The 20,915-nt window shown below is 46.2% G+C and overlaps 1 protein-coding gene across 4 annotated transcripts; it reads right to left on the reverse strand.

Moving 5' to 3' along the window:
- Positions 1-393: 393 nt before the first annotated feature.
- On the reverse strand, positions 394-20,563 carry LOC105702983 (B-box type zinc finger protein ncl-1). 4 transcript variants are annotated; one of them, XM_012431024.2, is made up of 11 exons: positions 20,287-20,563; positions 19,045-19,890; positions 18,617-18,948; positions 18,282-18,486; positions 17,580-18,138; positions 17,035-17,205; positions 16,677-16,927; positions 16,217-16,574; positions 15,763-15,995; positions 15,568-15,673; positions 394-560 (listed from the first exon to the last, which is right to left on the reverse strand). In XM_012431024.2, exons 2-10 carry the CDS (start codon positions 19,738-19,740, stop codon positions 15,569-15,571), a joined length of 2,910 nt encoding a protein of 969 aa, XP_012286447.1. In that variant the 5' UTR covers positions 19,741-19,890; positions 20,287-20,563; the 3' UTR covers positions 394-560; position 15,568. The 4 variants fall into 4 exon arrangements, with proteins under 4 accessions (XP_012286447.1, XP_012286456.1, XP_012286428.1 ...); XM_012431033.2 differs by lacking the exon at positions 394-560 and having other exon boundaries at positions 11,489-15,673; positions 17,035-17,160; XM_012431005.2 differs by lacking the exon at positions 394-560 and having other exon boundaries at positions 11,489-15,673.
- Between the last annotated feature and the right edge of the window lie 352 nt (positions 20,564-20,915).

The raw sequence follows: 20,915 nt of genomic DNA on the forward strand, positions 1-20,915 counted from the left end.
GTAAAAAGACGTGAATTCACGTCAGCGGTACACAGGGGTAAAAAGACGTGAATTCACGTCAGCGGTACACAGGGGTAAAAAGACGTGAATTCACGTCAGCGGTACACAGGGGTAAAAAGACGTGAATTCACGTCAGCGGTACACAGGGGTACAAAGACGTGAATTCACGTCAGCGGTACCCAGGAAGGAAAAGACGTGAATTCACGTCAGCGGTACCCAGGGAAGGGGTTGAAATTTTCGATTTGTAACAGGAACATAAGATAACCGAGCAGGTTTCTCGCACCGGAAAGAAATTAAAATTAACTTAGGTCTATGAGTGATCTTCAAGGATCAGGAATAGGGGATTAGAGGGTTTGCTAGACATGCTCGTCTAATTAAACATACTCATTGTAATTAACCAATAACTTTCTTTATTACCCTAATCATCCTGCAGTTTATTATACAAGTACCGTAAGTACACAAGTCCTCGAGCTCGTTTAAATGAACATTAACAAATAGTCCACCCATGTCGTCAGCTTCTTCTCTCGTTCCTCCAGCTCCAAGGAGTACCCAGCTATCTCCTGTTATCTCGAAGTAAAAAGAATATTAAAATTAATAATCCATCCAAGGTGAGGAAAAATAAAGGACTTACTCCTCATGTTTAGTTACCATTCCCCCTGCTGTTTAAATCCCCTGTACCAAGACAGCCGTGGGACCAGGAACCTCGGTAGAGTGTCGCGCCAAATGCACATGCCCACCCCTCCACCCCCGCCACCTATATACACCACCAAACTAAACCAACGACACCGCTCGGTTTGCATACTTTATTGAAAAAAGAACAAGGAACAACGTTACAAATTAAACAATGGCAGGAAAATAAAAAATATAACAGCTTCAAAAATCACACGAAACGTCTAAACATTACAATTTTGGTAAATCGCGCAATGTGCTCTCGGCGGGCATCACAATATATAGATATATCATGTGTGTGTATATATATATATATATATCTTGTTATTGCATTGCAGAGCTTACGCGCGCTTATATGAAGGAGCTCATTAAGCGTACCTTCCTCCTACTTTGTCGTCTCGCACCTGCTCCCCTCTCCGTCCCTCCCATTGGCGTCGGCAATCGGCGAGAGGGGCGCCATCTCGTCGCGAGTACAACGAGAATATATCTTAATATAGGATAGCTCTCGGTAATAGGTATTGACGTAAGAACGGCGAGACACGAGGGTTCAAGTGATATGGAAAGGTCCGACGAAAGGCGCTCTCTGGCGGTGAACAGTGGAAACCTCTCGCCTCCGATTCTATCCTATAATAAAATATCTCTCCCGGCGAATATAGATTAAAATATCTCTCCCTCTCTCTCTCTCTCTCTCTCTCTTTCTCTCTCTGTCTCGTTATCGCTGTAAAACCGTGTGTATATTTATCTCTATGTTTATGTATGTATATAACTATAGATGCATGTGTATACGTACAATACAATTTGAATATACATATACATATACATAAGTGTCGTATAAAAATGAAACTAAAATTTGGTAGGTACAAGGTAGAGAGGGGGGAAAAAAAAACAGAACAAAAACAAGGAAAAGGATTACGAGAGCAAGAAAAAAGGTATAAGTATAAGTATAAGTATAAGTGAACACGAACAATCAACGGGAGGAACAAACGGAACGAAAAGGTCGCACGAAGGCAAACGAAATATCTCAAAAAGGGGAAAAAAAAACATTGAAAATGGCGTATAATGTAATAAAGAGGACCCCTGCGTTTCCGGAATTACGGTTGGACTAGTTTCGCGATGACAATACGTTGTTCATCGTTAACGTGTATAAAAAGAAATACAGGAGGGGTAAGGAGAGGGGGAAAAGAAGATAAGGAAAACAAAAATACCTGTGCGTGAACACGCGTGACGTAATATGATCGTTACGAGGTTAATGACATTATAAGATTAGAGTGGTTGTAATTGTAATAATATAATAATGGGTCCCATGCGCAGGACAGAACGCCAAGTCAAAAAAAAAAGGAAAAAAAGAATAAAGGAATAAAAACCTGACGACTAAGAGGTACGCAGTAAATGTCTAGTCCGTAACGAGAACTTAGCGAAGATTAAACGTCGCGGTAGTATAATAATGGTAATTAATAATCGCAATAGTAATAATAACATTAATGACGTTACAATAGTTTAACGTTTAACGCACGAAGTTACGTAGGAATACTTGTTTTCACTTGTCTCGGGAGGAAAAAACGCTCAGTCCTCGCGGTGCAGCGACGAGGGGGGTGGCGGGGTGTTCGGTGAACAAGAGGACCGATCGGTGTCCGAAAAAGAGTCGACGACCTCGAGGGGCTCGGTGTCGCCTTCCCCATCCCTGAACGGGAGTAGGGCTCGTGGTGGAGGGCCGCGACGAGCGACCCAGGCCTGCGGGAGAAGCCGAGACTGGGTGCCAGCCAATCGGAGCGCCGAATGCGGGCGAGAGCCAATGGGAGCTCCGTGTTCAGGCGACAGCCAATAGGAACGCCGCATGCGGGCGCCAGCCAATAGGAGCGCCGAATGCGGGCGGGAGCCAATGGGAGCGCCGCATGCGGGCGCCAGCCAATAGGAGCGCCGAATGCGGGCGAGAGCCAATGGGAGCGCCGTTTTCAGGCGGCAGCCAATAGGAACGCCGCATGCGGGCGCCAGCCAATGGTAGTGGCCGATACCGATACCCAGACCAGCAACTCCACAAGCACGAGGAAAGGCCCGAAATGCACCCCAAGAGGCTCGAGACGTCGTCGTCGCGGCAATATAGCGGCCAAAACCGAAAACGCCGTTAACGCGCCGCGGATCCACGCCCCCCGGCGTCCCCTTTCGACGTATAAAAAATATATATGTAGTGGTATATACGTTCTCCATATTGCAGTTGCGATTCACCGTCTCGCGGCGTTGTACTATTCTCAATAGAGCCTTTTTTGTATTTTTTTTTTCTCTTGTTTTTCTCTCCCTTTTGTGTTTTTCTCTTTTTTCTTTTTTCCTCTATTTTCCGCCTTCCTCTCGACGTCCCGTCTCTCCCGTAGCGATCGGCCCTGCCCTCTCTTTCTATCCAATGTCTCGCTCTGATACATACGCAAGTAAATCTATACGCGACTCGAGGGACGCGTTTCCACATTTTTGCGCTATCCTCTCGATTATCTACCCCGCGGTCGAAAGGGCCCTCGATGGTGTAAATGTACCTCGTGGGAGCGAACCTTTTCTTTGGGCAACTCTTTCTCCCTACCTCGAGGCCTGAGGGTCGATTCCGTAACTTTGGCGAGCGCGCTCACTTCTCACGCTACCCTCTCACGTGAGCTTAGTCGCCCGATTCTCCGGAGTGAAAATATAAAATCTCTAGACCGAGCGAATGCGGTCCGAGTTTCGCGTCGAGTAATCTCACCTTTACAATTTTCACTAGACTCGAGGTACGGAATCAACCCCCTGGAGTGACGAAGGCGCCCCTCGATGTTTTTCAAAATGGCGGACTTCCCGCCGCGACACTAAGGAATCTCGACGCAGGCTTTCTACGTGCCCGAAAACGTTCGCTCCAGGTTGCTCGTCTAAATCGACGCCATTTACAGCACCGTGTATACATAGGTGGTGTACAATCGCTTCTCGATACGCCGTACAATATCTTTATCTCGCTTTATCGGGAATCCTGAACGCCGAGGTGTCTCCTACGCGGAAACGAATAAGTGCTACGTAACATCGGAAAAATAACGAATACTTGGGGACCCCTCACCCTCTCGCGGGTCGCTCCCCGAACCGCCGTGAGCATTCGATATATTCGATATACTCTCGATATATATTCGATGTATTTCACACACTTGATATATCCCAACTCGTCCCAGGAACGAGCGCTTCGGGTTAACCTCACGTTTCTCGCTCCAGTGGAGCCGTTTCCTCTCCTAAACACGTATACACCGTGTTCCAAAACGGTGTAAACACCCATATACAGTCCACACTCTCGTAAATAGACTAACCACTAGTAATATTTCTTCGAGAACGAAAATGTACTACTTTTGGGACATTGCCACGGCATAAGCATTTCATAAACAACGACGAATAAGTTCCTTAACCATTCGCCCGTCTTTCCGATAAAACCGACTTAACCTATTCCGCCCATCTTTCTCTTCGCCGTTACACATTAGATATCTCAAATCAGTTCCGCCTGAAAAACACTGGGAATTAGGGCTTACGGACTGTAAAGTACATTTTCACGGAAAGCCACCTGTGTAAACGCAATAAATCCCCCAAGCAATGAAGTTTCCACATGTTCCTAAATCTAATATATCCCAAACGATTCGCCCTATATTAATATACTTCAAACAAGAGAGACACTTCGGATACATTTTGAGTCGACGCTCGAACACGCTGCTAATTTAATTTCAATATACCTCAACACTTCGCCCGAGGTGAACGATACAACCATCGAAACATCTCTCGGAAAATATTTTCAAAATGGCGGCCATGTTTCGAGAAGCGACCGCGAGAGGGCGTCGAGAATTACCGATATACATATATATATATAGCTCTCACTTGCAACGACATGCTCGTCTAGTTCTGTATACGGCCACGCAGGGCCCAAAATATATACATATACACTCAGGTGCATATGTATATACATACATATTTACACACATACATATATATACATACACATATATCGAATACGGCAGGCCATTTAGAAGAAAGCGCGTAACTTCGTCCCAGCGAGAGGTGTATACATTTCCACTGGTGTTAGTATATATAATATATACGTGTGTATATATGTATATCGATATATATATTAAGGTAAGAGAAAAAGTACTTAGTCGGGACTACGGAGAGATCATGGAACTTCGTACGACTCGTCGGTGACTCTGATATACACGGGTACGTATATATATATATATAGATATATGTGTGTATACATATATCTATACAATGTATAAGCGTGTTATATATATGAAATAAAAAGCACATATATGTAGGTATACACGCGGTGGAATGCAATTTAACGTATATTACTAGTCCGGTGGTCAGATTGATATGTCGAACCAAGTACTTCCGAAAGGAACAAGGTGTATCATATCAAAATAAATATTTAAGACTTCTCTTTCTCCCTTCCCGATTTCCCATCGGTCCGTGTCTCTCTCATTCTCTCCCTTCGATGTTAAGGTTGAATCGCGTGATAAGATAAAATTAGGACAGAGGAAAGGATAGGTTAGGTTAGGACGGGATCATAGACCAGGATTTATGATCTTTGCCGGAACCGACACGTGCCGGAACTGAGACGTGACGGAACGTGCCGGACACGGACGTCAGCTGATCGGAGCGCCGGGACATTAGCCTTTCCAGCCGTTTACCCCAAACGTCATTAGGGTAGAGGAATACCACGAATTACGATCGAGAAATTATGAGAATCGAAATGTCCCCCAGTATAATGAACTTACGCATACGTGAATATCTTGACCGGTAAGTAAATAAGACCCTATAATCAATACTTCCTATCAGTACTTATCACTCGTTACCTTGAACTTCGAAGTGCGACAAAAGAACGGACACTTAAGCGTTGAAACTTAACAGTACATAAATAAAAAGCATTGAAGCATTCTCATAAGTTCTCGATGTTCTCGGTAACATACCGGGACGTTTCCTGGTTACTTTTCCCTAGTCTCACGGTACCGAGAATGTTCCTGGTTGAAAATGCGCCCGAAGGAATGTGGAATGGAACGAAGTCCCCCCCGTTTACACCCCCCGTATATATCCTCCGATTGTAAATATATCCCCGCGAGCGAGCATGTAATATTCCACTTTCGGAGTAGACTTACAATAATTTATACTTAACGGTATATGGATAGAATACATTTTTAAATATTTGTACTTCGACTGACTAATCGAGGATCCTCGAAATCGTTCCTCCCTCTCCCGACAGACCGCGGCCCGATATATAGCGCGTACTAACGCCCGACTCATTCGTATTATCCTATTTATGTGATATAATATCCTGGGTATTATATGCGATAAATATATAATAGAAAAATATACACGCGCGGCCGGGCATGGGGGAATAAAAAACCCCGGCGAGGGGGTGCGACGTCCACCACGTGGGCGCTTTATAAAACGCAACGACGACTTCCCTTCTAGTAGAATCAAAGAAGTCGCCATTTTGTTTCGGCATCCCTCACAGTGGACATCGCAGCTTCCGGTTTCCGGGGAATTTCATGAGATACGGCCTGCAGACGGTACACGCTATGTATCGACGCCCCCGACGCCGATTAACCCTCTACTGGAGTCCTATCTTTACGTAAACGTAAAGATATACGTCCCGAGGTGTCGAACCACCCCACGACCCCAGTTAAGGCGGAGTGAAACCAGGAAAACCCTTAAATTCCCTCTAAAAAAAAAAACCACCTTTCCAAAGCCTACTCCTTGAACCATCTGAAATTTTACCACAAACCCCCGAGCACCCAACAAACGTCCTGCCACTCTTGAAACATGAATTTCCCAAAAGAAAACCTAGGTCTAACTGAAGTTCCTTTTGGAAGTTCGGGATTTCCAAAGTGTCCGGACATACCTCAAGTGCTTCTGAGTAACCTTGCAGAATTTCATCCAGATCGGTGGGATAGTTTCAGATAAATGTGCTTTTTCTTTTCCGAATAGATTGTCTTGCGGGGTTTCGCGCCGCCTTAAGGGTCAACCGAACCGCGTGGATAAGCGAAGACGAAACAAATCGAAACGAATCGGCGCGCGTCCACCTAACGCCTAACCTCTCCTCTATATATATAAATATGGATATCTCGTTTGGCACTAAAGAATGTCATTATATGTGTGTATATATATATATGTATGTGTATATCAATATGTATGTACTGCAGCGCTCGATACAAGCGAGACGAAACTAATCGCAGCGAATCGTCGTGCAGCCTACCGAGTAAACCCGAGTAAACCCGAGGTAAAGAACATTCATCTCGTTTGGCACTAAAAGAGGTTATGTCGACATAACCTCCAAGGTGTCAGGGCTACGGAAGCGAACCGCCGAGGAGGAATTAATAAAAGAAATCGGAAGAAAAAGAGAACCGCGAAAGGGAGACGGCGTGTGGCGCGTGCCTACGAGTGTATATATGTATATATATAAATATAGATAGATATAGATGTGTGTGTGTATGTGTGTATATATGTAAAGTAGTGGACGCAATAACCTACGTTGACCATCTATATGTATATATATATATTACGCGACATGCCGCTAAACGAGGAAAAACTAAGCGGGACTATGAGCAGTGTTAACACCGCGCGTAACCTAACCTCTCCATAAGGTAAATCCCTCTGATCGGCCCCCGACAAACTTGGATATATCCTTACTAGCAAATTATTATCAGCACCTCGCGATTACCCCTGAATTACGGAATGCGTTAACGCACACAACGGGAGCTACGGTGTAACGTTCTTTGTTCTTCTTTCTTTGTTTGCGGGACGAGCCTTCGGGTAAGGCACCGCCTTAAACATCGACATTCGCGTTTTCCGGCTAAACCGTGAGCGATATGGAAAAAAGTTTCGAATAAATCTCGTAGACCGCTATCACGGGCACACCTTTCTCCCGAGAGACTTTTTTCTAAAACGTCCCGGTTAAGCGGAAACCCGGAATTAACGACGCGACCGGCGCCTCCACCAGGCTCGTCCCAGTACGAGGCAGTATACGATTAATATACGCGACAAAAAAAAAAAAAAAGGTCGCACTTTCTCCCTCTCTCTCGCTTAACTTTTGAGTATAAAAACGCAAAACGTACAAAAAAAACAAAACATCCACACAAGCGTCGAGAAGGGGAAAAAAAAAGGAAAACAAATACAAGATAACCAAACTCGAGACGAGGAAGTGCAGCTTAATCGACGTTTAATCGGAGGGCATTTATACCGAAGGATCTTCGAAAATGGAGAGAAAAATAAAACGTAAGAAAGAAAAAAACTGTTCTTAATGCCTCGGTCGAAGAAAAGTGGGGAAAATCCACAACTGCACTTCTGCCGTCTTGAGAGCGATCTACGATTAATTCGACGACTGCGTTGCGCACAACATCCTACGATTAACGTAAATACTAATATAAATACACTGGAAACGATTAACTCTAGTCCGGATAAATAAAACTTAGTAAGTCAAGGTGTCGAGTCTATCTTAGGGCCCGTTTGGTCGATTCGAGAGGTGCTCGTTGTTTAACAAATTAGGATTCGGCAAAACGGGGAAACCGACAAGCCATCATCCAGGAGGAACTTTAAGGCGATACGAAAGTGCCGACAAAGGGGTTTCATTAATGAAACTCTTATCCTGGGTGCATCTTATTATTTTAAACATCGGCACACGATAACAGAGGTCCCAAGAGAAAAAACCCGATGCCCGTGAAATTTCATTTTTATAAACAAAAGTGATTTCATTTATCCCAGACTAGAACCAAGGGCACGTTATTGTTAAAAAATGAGATTTCATAAGCCTGGAGTTCTTCCCTAGCCCTAAGGCTTTCATAATCACCTGATGTTTCAAACGATTCGATGCACCCGGTTTAAAGAGAAGTTTTATCAATATCTTAACGTTTTGTGTATATTTAATGAAACTTCCGTATCGCCTTAATAAGCCATAACTTGTAGAAATGCGTTAATAAGGAACCCTCTGCTCACGATAGGCGCGCCTCTTCACGGGAACCGATTATCATTTTTTATTATTAATCATTTTCACGTAAGGGTGTTAACTAAACCGCCTGTCATTTCCGAAAATTCGGGGGAGATGTTTTCGCACCCACGACCATAAGAAGATAAAGAAAAAGGGGGAATAGAATCCGAGAAAAGTTAAGTACAGAGTACCAATGAGCGCCACTGCTCGGCCAGGCCTTTCGCGATTTTTCCCGATTTTCCCTCCTCTACAAAGGATCATTAACTGTTCTTGTATAATATATATATTTAAATATCGGATGGCTAGATACTCGTAATTTATACATCTACTTAATTCGTCGGGATTTCGTAGATATTGCGAGAGGGGGAGAGAGAGAGAATAAATTAACATAGACAAAAAAAAGAAACAAAGAAAACAGAAAACAAAGGAAAGCCCATTTTCAGAACACTTTCGGGGCACGTTGCATTAACTTTTCCCATTGTTTATGGCGTTACTAACAGTTTCAATTGCTTCCCTCTCCCTCTCGTTTCTTTTTTTGTCTTTTACAAAGTACCACGCGAACACTATAGCGGTGCTCAATAATTATTTCGATAGAATTATCACAAAGAGACGGGCCCCGTCGATATATATATATATATATAGTTCAGGCATTGCACGTGTTGATTTGCTTTTCTCCTCTAACATTAACACGGAAAACAATGTTTCCCTTGTTTCTTTTCACTACAGAATGTGGATGGAACTGACGCTCCTTGGGAGTTATGAAAATTCGATAGTTTAACCGGCAGGATGTGTCCTCGTAAATATCTATATAAAAAATTGTCGCGGCAGATCGGCCAGCTTTAACGATTTTATTTTATTTTTTTATTGTTTTTTTTTTTGGCGCGGTCCTTTTTCCTTTCCTACCCTCTTATAGATCTTTTACTTTCTTCGACAGACGCCAGGATTTTCTTTCTACGCGTTTCGGAATCGTCTAACGAAGGACAGGCCGGATTCGAGCGATGTTCAACAAGGCCCGGTGGCGCGATTGTTAATATTTATTTCCCCGCAAGGTTAGAGTAACCATACTCGCGTATAATTTTTTTCAATTACCTCCTAAGTGTGCAGAGTGCACGGGATTTTTTACAGCCCTCTAGGAATCGTTCTTTGGTCTGCAGGATTTTTCTTCCCCGGAGAAGTGTATCTCGTCCGTGAAGAAACGCGCGGGGACGGCAGTGGCGCTCGATTCGAACTTAGCACTAAACAATATCAGAGACATAACCTCTAAATTCGATCGCGGGTTTCAATGGAAAGTCAAAGTAAGAGAGGAGGCGGGAAACTTGAATGTGACAATTGAATTATGATCGATCTAATTCCAGGCTACTCGTCGATTAATCTTCCCAATCGATTTTTGAGTCTCGAGAATTCTTGGGGGGAGAGAAAAAATAGGAGGGATGATAAAAACGTGGTCGGAGGTGTTGAAAAATCCGATATCAAGGTCTAGATAAGAGTTGTCAAATTCGCGGCTGAGCTTCCGTCAAAGTTCCACTTTCCATGTGTTTCGAGTCGGACGGGAAAAGTCGAAATTCGATATACGGAGCCTTAGACTCTCAGTCGTCAATGTCCATTAAATATATATATATATATTTTCTTCNAGAGGCATTTTTCCTATTTCGAAAAAATCTCGAGTTCCAAAAATCTATACGCAAATATGAATTTTAATTTCACTATATATATAGATATATAGATATATACGTATATATATATTTTTTTGATATTACGTACTTGGTGTACTCACCGCGGAAGTGATTATTGCTGCCGATATATCTGTTTCTTTTTTTTTCTTTCCTCTGTTTTCACCGTTATCGATAGTTCAATAGTCTGAGATGCGAAACCTCGGGGAAACGGATATAACAAGAACAGTAAGAGGTGGGCGAGGTTGGAAAGAAGTGGCTCTCCCTTACGATATATAAAGCTCTCTCGGGCGACTTAAGGTCGGGTGAAAAATCTTTGGATAATTTCAACGAACTAGACGACACGAAGCAGGTAGTCAAGTGTCGCACTTTCCGTTGGATCGCGCGCGGCGGCTCCAACGGAAAGTTCGCGCTTTCCGCTGGATCGCGCGCGGCGGCTCCAACGGAAAGCGCCGCGCCTTCAGTTAGAGCGGCAATTTCAAAACAGGATATCTCGAGAACGGCTCTACCTACGACGATCGCGTCCAGACAAAATCCCTTCGATTTTCTACGAGGAATCGTCTCCCGCAGCGAACGACTCGGTCCGCGGCCTACTTGAGCGAGAAATTCATAGATCGAGCGGAAAAGCGTCTCCGAAATAGCCGGGCCCGCTTTAAGCGCGAACACCAAGCAGCCGATTACAAAGCAGGCCGAACAGTAACCAGCTAATCGCCTAATATAATTACTTAATCGAGTCGTACGAGGGAAGCGACCCCTCGGGACGAGGCGGGGGATATGTGGCGTCTACAGGGCGATTAATACACCCAAGCGGAGCAAGTAAACGGATCCCGTAAATACGAGTACGCTCGCTCGTGCACGCGCTTACGGCGATGCACAAAGAAAGAAAGACGAAGAAGACGAAGAATAAGAAGAAGATGAGGGAGAACGCGCGCGTTGCAAAACGTTTTTTCTCCCCCATTTGCCCCCTGGCTGGCCCTCTATCGGTCTCCATTTAAATAGCCTAAGCGGAGTATAGTCTATTTCGTTAGAGAATAGTATATTAATATATATATATCATCGTAACTCTATAGATATTAGGATATAATAAGAGTTGAGATTGTAAAAATCATCAAAAAATCTATCACAAACACTAGGTTACGTAACAATTAATCCTCGCTTGTATATATCTTTGTNTCTTATCTCTTTCTTTCTTTTTTTTAATATTATATACGTTGTCGTCCTTTTCTTCCGTCTCGGTTCGTCCACGGACTATGGGGACCGCTCCCTCTCCAGTCTCTCGATATACTATTATTTTTTTTTTTCCTTTTTTCTTTCTCTTCCCTTAGGGTACCGTTCGGAGAGCCGCGACGGTGGCGCCACGTGTGTCGGTGTCGTCGTTGTGCATTAAGACTTGAACACGCCCCTCCCCCTCTCTGGAACTAGGCATCGACCCTGCGATCGTCCAACATTACTCCCTCCCCTCGCCCCACCGTCTATAATTAATATTTACCTAGCAACAACATCAGAGACTCTCTTAAGGGCACAACTTATATCCCGACGATACTATTATCACAGGCATTAATTATATTTTACCATCTCCGCTACTTCCTGACTATTTAACTCTGCGCCTTTTTCCTTGCTGCTGTTCGCGATTTTCTTCCTTTTTTTCATTCCTTGTTTTTTTTTTTGCCTCTTTCGTATTTTTCACAATCTCCCGCTTTTCTCTAACCCCTCTCCCACCCGCGTTTTTGCCCGCGCCGTTTTGCCCTCTCGTTAAATATATACCCCGAGGTCAACTGTAACCCACCCACCCACCCCTTCCCGCAATACTTGCGCATATAAAATTAAATCCTCCAGCGAAAGCCTGATATATACATATATGTATGTAGATATACATGTATGTAAGCGTAGAGAGAAATAGCATCGTTATGACTCGGCCTTTCTCGCTCGTCCGCTTAGAGGATCGCGTTGTCTCCCTTGCTCTCCTTATTCTTTGTAATCACTCTCCACCCCCCTTCCTCCCACTCTCGTTAAGCTTAGGTGTGTATATTAAGTAGGCTTGACGCCGCCCTTCGCGCCGATTTCCCCTCCCGCTCTTTCCACCCTCCCCTCGCGCGCCTGACGTCATCGACGGCTCGAACGATGTGTGTATATATATATTGTTTTTTAAATATATGTATACCTCATATATCATGTGTTTCACGTATTCCAAGTATTTCCCTGTGTTCGCGCGAATCCAATATGGCGGACTCGGGGATCGACGCGACATTCGAGATTAATCGCGGCCTCCTCCCCCGGGAAAAGGAAAATGACAGGAATCTTCGCGCGCGCGATTTACAGGAACCTGCAATCCAACCCCCGATCCCTTCGAATACGATTTAGCGTCGTCACATCGCTATGCCATTAAACCCGCAATCCCGCCGAATCGTGGAGGACTCCTGGCCCGGATTGAAATTTCGCGCCCCCGCGTCACCGTGTCAAATCCACTCCCCCTCCCCCCATCCCTTCTTCCGGACTGCAATGGCGGCGCGCGCAACATAACCATGGCGAAGCTACATATCGTCTTACTTATCTTTTTTTTCTTTTTCCCTTTTGTGTCAGTTATTACTACTTAGACATGCCTCTCGCGAGCGGATCTCTACTTTCTCGACACCGGCGCAACAGTCGGAAAACACTCACACGCACAAGACAGGCACCCACATTACCGACGTACTCTACCTAGCATTTGGTATGGCAAGAAAGTATTTTGTAAGGTAATATATAAGTATTATTGTTAGACGATAAGGTAACGTGGCGAGTCGCCGAATATCATTAATATGTATGTACGTGTGTGTATGTGTGTCTGTGTGGTGTATATAATATATTATATCGGGCGCGCGTCGCTTACGGGTTAAACGCGCGCACGCGCGCGGCGTCATTAGTTATTTAATCAAATCTTAAGGCTGATCGTGTAAACAACCCTAAAAATATGTGTTTCTATATAGTTATGTAATCTCCCGTGTAGATCTGTCCCTCCTACCGCTCCCCCCCCCTCTCGTTTTGTCTTCCCCTCACCCCCTCACGCTGTTGACTTTGTCCCTCTCATCGGCCTCCAAATTATCCGAATATAGTTGTTGCATATGTACAATAGATACAGATAAGTCGTACAACAAGCTGTTATCTCGGTTTCTTTCTTTCTTTTGCGTTTTTGCTCTCTACGTTGCTCTCCTGAATTTTCCGGCGGCGCGGCAGAGAACTTTTTTTTACCGACCGGACTCGCTCGCAAATTCTTCGGACGCGACTCGAACGAGATCTTTGAATGCCATAGATGACTTAGTTAAACCCTAAACGCCTATCGAGTATACCTTAGTACGCGTATATGTATATATATGTGTCTGTATGTATATACATATATCTGCATTAAATATTTCTATGTGTATACGACGGTTCTCATATAGTTTATAGTAAAACACTTGTAAAAGTCCGCGAAACCGGGTGCGAGTTGTGTCCTCCGCGCGTCTCTCGATAACAAATACATTTACAAGATTATAATCGGATAATAGTCTGTTTCCGTCGGTTCCCCCGGCCATTCGGCCTCCCCCGTTTTTTTTGTTTCTTCGTTTCGGCTCGCCTAGCACCACCGAACCCCAGAAAATGTCAAACACGGATATATTTATATATGTATATAATTCATATGGTGGACCATAATAAAGCATCCTGAGTAAATATTGTAACCATTTACGAATCTTTCTCCATATTCCCCGTGACTCTAGCCACCCCGCAGGGGGTTGCCAACTGGAATTCGGAGCCAGCGAGAGGATCGGCTAGCCTGAAAAACCCGGCTCCTACCTCCCCCCGCCCATCTCTGTCACCCTCGGGTCACGTTAATAAAACTAGTTCGCCCCCTCAACTGTGCAACGTCTCAAAACCCCTCAAACCCCGCGGACTGTGGCGCGGCCTCGGCAAAATAGCGCCAGCCGAGCGGAGGGAAACCTCCGAGGCTTCGAAACCTCCGTAAACCGGCCAAACGGAGCTCTTCGAAGCCCAAACTCCGCATAGAGAAAGGTTCACCGGCGAGCTTTCGACTTTCCCCGGAGCTTTTTTTCTCTACTCCCTCTGGTTCCCTCAATATGGAGGACGGAAGTCGCCAGGTAGAGCAAGTCCGCGCTCCGCTCGCCGCGCCACCTGGCCGCACCTTAGATAGTTATCGCGTCGACTCGACGCTCTCCTCTCCCCCGTCGTTCGTTAAACATCGAGAAAAGGCGGTTTCTTTACTCTCTAATGGCAGTATCTAGATTTTATCCGGACGCTCGCCAACGCCCCAGCGCTTTTTAAATGGTCGCGTTATGCACGTTTATTGTACTTTTGTGTGTATACGTTTTTACGTTGCACTTCTTACGTCCCGTTACCATCGACGACTCTCCGTCGATCTCTCTCCGCCTCCCTTTTCCACCTTCTTAAGACAAAGATTCGAGTAAAGTTTAGGTTCTCAAACTTGCCGCGTATAGTGCGAAACCTCCTCTAAAGGATACTTCCCCCGGCGACGAAAGACCGTCGCGTTATACACCGGGAAACTAGTAGAGAGGGTGCAAGCTCTTCTTTCAAAATGGGGAAAAAAAAGGAACAGGGGAAACCGCAAAAAAGAAAGCCCCACGCTTAAGTCCTCCCTTAAAGGCGAGGCAGAGGAAGAGGCCCGACCTCGTCGAGTACTCGAAAGAAAAAAAAATTAAATCATCGTTCCAAGGATTAAGCTACGCCTTTTCTCGAGATTTCGCGAACGACAAGGAAAGATGGAAGCCATTGGAGCCCTTTTCCAGACCTCGGCTGGCTCGTCGGCCATTTTAAATATTTTCTGGGCCTACCAGCCTCGGTCCGCTCTCGAAACGCCCTAGTGACTCTCCCCTAGACCGGACTCTCCCTCCCGTCTGCTCGACTGGGCTCGCATTTCCCCAGGACGACCAGACGAAATATCGAGGGACTACCGAAGCCTGTCGATTTCTTTCTCTCTCACTTTTTGCTCCTGGTTCCCTTACGGGTCTCCATTTTTTATCCTATTGCTATAGGCCCGAGAAACCTCGACGGGCGTTTCCGGGCGTCGCCGTCCAGGACGCTCGCGTCTCCCTAGGCGTCGCGACAACCTTACCGACGACCCGAAACGCGGAAACAAGCCCCGTCCTCGCGCAAACATTTCCCTCCTCTCTCCCATTTGTTTTTTCTCCGTTTTTTTTTTCACGTTTTTTTTTCTCCTTTTTTTCGTTTTTTCGTTTTTGTAGCAAAGTTAGGACACGGCTACCGGCCTAGCCTCACCTCATAATATGTAGAGCGTGTTCAGGACGAGGACGTGGTGGTTGTTCTTCGCCAGGGTCACTATGTAGCCTTCCGAGGTGATCTTCAAGCCGCAGCAACGAGACACCTTGAAGCAGACAATTATTAACATTAATGCGAGGCACATTTCGCTAGGCGCACAATTTTCATTTATTTAGTTACTTATTTTTCAAGTACCTTGACGTAGGGACACTCGAACTCCGAGATCAAGGAACCGCCTCGCGAGAAGACGGCCACGTGGAAGCGATTCCCATGCGAGTCGCCGATTAGTACGTCGCCGGCGTCGCTGATGTCGATGCCGTTCGGGAAGTTGGTCACGTTCTCGTAGCCAATTCGCCGCAGGAACTTGCCCTCCTCGGTGAACACGACGACACAGTGACCCTTGAAGTCGCAGACGAAGTACTCCTTGCCTACATACAACAGAAATAAATAACCTCAAAGCGTTTAATAAAAGTATCATATATGTATACCAGATAGTCAAGATACTTATAAAACTATTCTCCAAACTGTATGCACCGAATAATTTGGAACTTCGACGCGTATGAAGGTCTTAAAGTTAAAATTTCAAATTATCCGGTGCACCGAGTGTGGAAAAAAAAAAAGTATCATAAACGAGAGGAAAGAGAATTACCACTGATTGCGATGTCGCTGGGCTCGCGCATGTAGTCGCTGCAGTCGAACCACCGAATCAGGTCGCCGGTGTCGCTGATGACGAATACAGTGGGGGAGACGCTGTCGACGGCGACGATGTGGCCGAGGCTGGTCACCGCGAGGCCGGCGACGATGTCTATATAACGGATGGCGATCTTCTTAACGAAGTGTCCGTTTTTCGTGAATATCTGCATCCTGGAGCGCTCGTTGCCCCGGTCGCAGACGACGAACTTCCCGTTGTTCCGCATAACGGCGACCTTACGCGGGTACCAAAGCTGGCCCTCCTCCTTCCCAGGACAACCGAAGTGGAACTTGAACGTGCCCGTCTTCTCGAATATCTGAAAGAACCGGGAAGTAAATTGTCGGTACTCGTTAGTAATAAAACTGGCGTAAGGTAGCTCGTGTGAATGTAATAATTCGTTTACTACGGGGCTCGTTACCTGGATCCGATGATTGTTGGTATCCGCGACGATGATGTCCTCGTCCGTGCCAAGACAGAAGCCGTGGGGCGAATTAAATTGACCTTTGCTGGGGCCGAGCTGGCCAAACTTGCTACGCACTTGCATGGGAGTGAGCTTCGGATTGGTTGACCGGAGACGCACGTAGTTGGCACTCCCGGAACCAGGAAGGTTCCCGACGGTGCCGCCAACCCCCACAGGCATATTGTGCATCGACTCGCCCATCAGTTCCTCTGGAAATGCAACGCGTCCTTTTAAATTTCCATTTTTAAGCAGAGAACACTGGGTAGAGTTTCGCGTAAAATACTAATACATGCATGCATGAGTTAAATCGATTTACCAGTGGATTGCGAGAGTATCGGCGAGGTAGACGAAGAGAGAGGCTGAAATCCGCTGTTGAGAATGCTGTTCGCTGTCAACGGATCAAGGTTCGGTGGGTTGACGATGCTCGGTGAAGGACCACGACCTAAGACAAGGCCACCGCTGCCTTTTAGAGTTGCGTTGCTCAAGTCTAATTTCAAACCAGGAACTTTAGTACATTTGTTTATTACAATTAGCACTGTCTAAACGAAACTTCTTACGTAACGACAGCGTAAAATCACGCCTCAAAAACAAGGGAGCATATCTAAAGGTGGGACTTGTTTATCATGTTTTTTATTTGCGATTGTCATAAGTGAAGAGCAGAGTTTATGATAAAAGGTTGAATTCCACACGGCCCATGAGTTGACTATCCGTGCAAACTCACTTAGTAGACAGATTTAAAACAAAACTTTGTCTGGGTAATCATTTTTCAGATCTACCCATATAAACAATCGAGAAAGGCATAGTCCTTCGTCCAATAAATAACACATCCATCCATGGAAAGATGTGCAAGAGAGTAATTACCTTGATTTCCCAACGAATTCCCCAAAGAATTCCCCAGCTTGGCGAGGGCCTGGAGATTATTAATGGCATGACTGGTAGAGCTGAGGTCCCCGGCGAAGAGGTCAGCCAGGGTGAACGAAGGCGTTGGACTGGGGTTGGAGCTGGGCCCGACAACCCCAGCGGAAACTCCAGCAGGTACTCCAGTTGAGACCCCACCTGGGACCACTCCGGAGTCTCCCACCATGTCGACCTTCTCCGCGAGGCTCGCCAGCTGCTGCAGGTTGTACTCCTGGATGCTGGTGAGACCCTGGATAGGACCTGGAGGCAGGGAGACCGGGGGCGCTGGAGGAGGACCGTTCTGGGGACTAGTTGAAGGAGGGATGACGAAGGAGAGTTCACCTTCAAAGGAGGATTGCATCGAGGCAGACAGGGAGATCGGAGAGCTGGTGCTGTTAGAGCTTGGACATCCAATGGAGACGTGGACCATCTGCTGGTTGGGCGCTCCGGAATGGGCTGGAATCACTTCCGGGGCAGAATTCACCGGAGCACTGTTCTCTGTGTGGAACTTGCCAAACGCCTCCTGCCATGAATTAGTTCTTTCGGTTAGACAGAGACCTCTCGAGGTCCGACTGATTTAAACTATTCTATTAAAATTAGCTATCGATAGTCATCAAATATGACGTACAAAATTTCGTTATTTTCAAAATTCCTTCATTTCTTTACCTTCACAGTCTTTTCAAAATGGTCGTAGTCTGTTCGGAACTCAATGGAACAGGGGACATTGAGCTTCGGCGTGTTCTTGATCAGGTTGAGTAACTGCGTCCCGACGACGCGTCTCAGAGCCAGAATTTCAGCTGCATCACCATGCTCCAAGAGCCTCGATGTGAATCGACAGGCATCCTCTATCCTGTCCACTGTCTGCTCCACACTGTTAACATCGAAGCAGAACTCATAAGAAAATGTCATCGGATGGACTGTCTAAAATATTAAAGCGACAGGAATGTGACCTTTAAGAGGCAAATCGTTTAGAAAACTTTTCGCCGAAATGGATCGGTTACCTGAAGAAGTTGTCCATGATCTCGAGTTCTCGACCAGAATGCAATCTTTCCAGCTCGACTAGGGCGTTATCCCGGTATTTCTCCAGGAGTGCTTTATAACTCTGGAAGGTCTCGTTGATCAAGTCTTTGGCTTGATCGTGTTGTACTTGCAGTTCACTCAGCGCATTTTCCAGCTGCGAGGAGGCCTGGTCATAGTCGGAGATTCGGGCCTTACTCTCGGCCATTAGACTAGCTAGTTCCTCCCTCTGACGTGGCTCTGCATCCGCCAACCTCTCGTACTGATGCTCCGGGGCTTTGTGTTCGGAGAGCAAACATTCGTTGCAGATAGGTTCCTGAAAATAGAAAGATACAAGTAAAATACAAGAAGGCAGGTGACAAGTCACCAAGGCTAATTCAATTGAAATGATGCTCAAAAATTGCTCCATTACCTGGCATGGATAGCAGTAAAACTTAAGGTTCTCCGCAGGGTGATACTCGCAGAAGATAGGCTTGTGTATGGGAATGGTTTCGTCGGAACGTTTCAGCTTATTGAAAGAGACGACCTTGTGATTCTCGAAGCACCGCATGAACTCATGCGCGATGTTGCAATTCGGACAGAGGAAGTTGGCGCAGTCGGAGCACCTGGCGACAGCCTTCTCCTTGGCTTTGCAGGAGGTGCAGAGCACAGCCATGTTTTCAATGGCAGCCATATCCAATATATTAGTCAAAACATAGTCACAAGGAAGAGAAGTCGCGCCTTTCGGCCCCACGAGCGTGTGCTGCTGGCACTGCGGGCACTTCAACACCGACCCTTGTTTGGAGTCGCCAGCCTCGTCGATCAAGCGTTTATCGAGGCAAACTTCGCAATAAACGTGTAAGCACGAGAGTACCCGTGGAGTGTAGAGGTTACTGTTACACAGAGTGCACTCCTGATCCTTCGCTTGGCCACCTTCTCTTCCGATCTCTTCCAAAGCGTCACCAGGGTTCCCGTTGGTATAACCATCCACTACGCCTCTCTCCAAGACGCCGCCATTCCGGCCCGAGAACGCATCGTTTGTCTCCGAATCCTCACTGGAGCTTACACCATTGGTAGTAGCCACGGAATTGGACGGAGCCATAACCGTTGAGGAAGCCATGCTTTCCATGTGGTTTTACCGATAGCGATTCCAACCGTCTCTGTCTGGCAGTGTTCTTCCGAGCTTCCCGAAGGTTATGTGGCACTCTGGCTTAGTCCCAGTATTTACAGTCCCCACATGTAGAGACTAAAACGAACCTTCTGACGATCTCCGCAAGGCCTGGAACCGAGGAGAACTACAGTCGACTCGCAATCCCTCGAGACGGCTCCCGAAGACGCCATTATCGGCGCAAAAAGACAAAACACTTCGGCAATAACGAACGACAGAGCTAGCAGACGCGCTATAGAGGGAACGAAATTCATAGTTGCCAGATCGGCCATCTTGGAAGGGTATGCGCGCACCTGATTGGTCGGCTCAGGGGAAAGCGACCAATCGCAGACTGGCTACAGGGACATTGACCAATCACGTCATTCCTACCCCTCCAACATGGCGGACACGAGAAACACGGACGCGATGCGCACGAAGGGACACGAATCGTTCGCCGAAGACGCGAAAATGGCACTTCCAGAAACCGTTGTACCATGGAATGAAAAAATTGCTTCTGCCTTGGCTTACCTTAGACCCGTGCGGGGCGCATGTTTACGTAAATTTAAGCTCTCGCTCGGGAAAAGCCACCACTGCCATGTTGAATCTCGGTTTTTAAGAGGATTGCCTTTTCGATTCGCGCGTAGCCACGGTTTGAGTGCATTATCGAGCGAATTGGAACACGAAGACCCGTACGTTAGTTGGCCGACCTTTTTGTTGACGGATTGACGGTCGATAGAGCTCGCGAGGGCACCGGATTTACGCAACTCGTCACCCCCTCGCGAGCAAGAGTAAACCAGCTAAATATTCGAAACCCGAGGTCACACCGTAACATGCGGCATTGAGGATAGAAGGGGAAACGGACACTAGGTGGGGGAGCTTCGAATCGCGAAGGTGGCGCCTCGAAGTAGTAGTGAATCGCAATTGAACTATACTATACCAGAGATGAGCAGCCTGCTCATCTCTGATTATAGAATGAAGAACTGTTAGAAATCGCCAGAGGTGGAACAGGATAACAGGATAATCGAGGAGGTGGCACAGAGCTCCTCCCGGGCAAAAATTTTAGGGGTTGAAATTTTCGATTTCTAACAGGATCATAGAACAACCGAGAAGGTGGCACCGAATTTCGTGCCTTAAATCTACGAGTGATTTTCAAGGAT

The sequence above is a fragment of the Orussus abietinus genome, unplaced genomic scaffold (assembly GCF_000612105.2).
Source record: "Orussus abietinus isolate OABI.00-Male unplaced genomic scaffold, Oabi_2.0 scaffold50, whole genome shotgun sequence".
Taxonomy (NCBI): domain Eukaryota; kingdom Metazoa; phylum Arthropoda; class Insecta; order Hymenoptera; family Orussidae; genus Orussus; species Orussus abietinus.

Excerpts from the sequence above, each read along its gene's own strand:
- LOC105702983 (XM_012431024.2), bottom strand. The coding sequence starts at position 19,740 with ATGGAAAGCATGGCTTCCTCAACGGTTATGGCTCCGTCCAATTCCGTG. Across the intron at positions 18,139-18,281 it reads ATTTTGAAAAGACTGTGAAG|GAGGCGTTTGGCAAGTTCCA; the intron begins GTAAAGAAATGA and ends AATTCATGGCAG. Across the intron at positions 17,206-17,579 it reads GAATTCGTTGGGAAATCAAG|ACTTGAGCAACGCAACTCTA; the intron begins GTAATTACTCTC and ends GTTTGAAATTAG.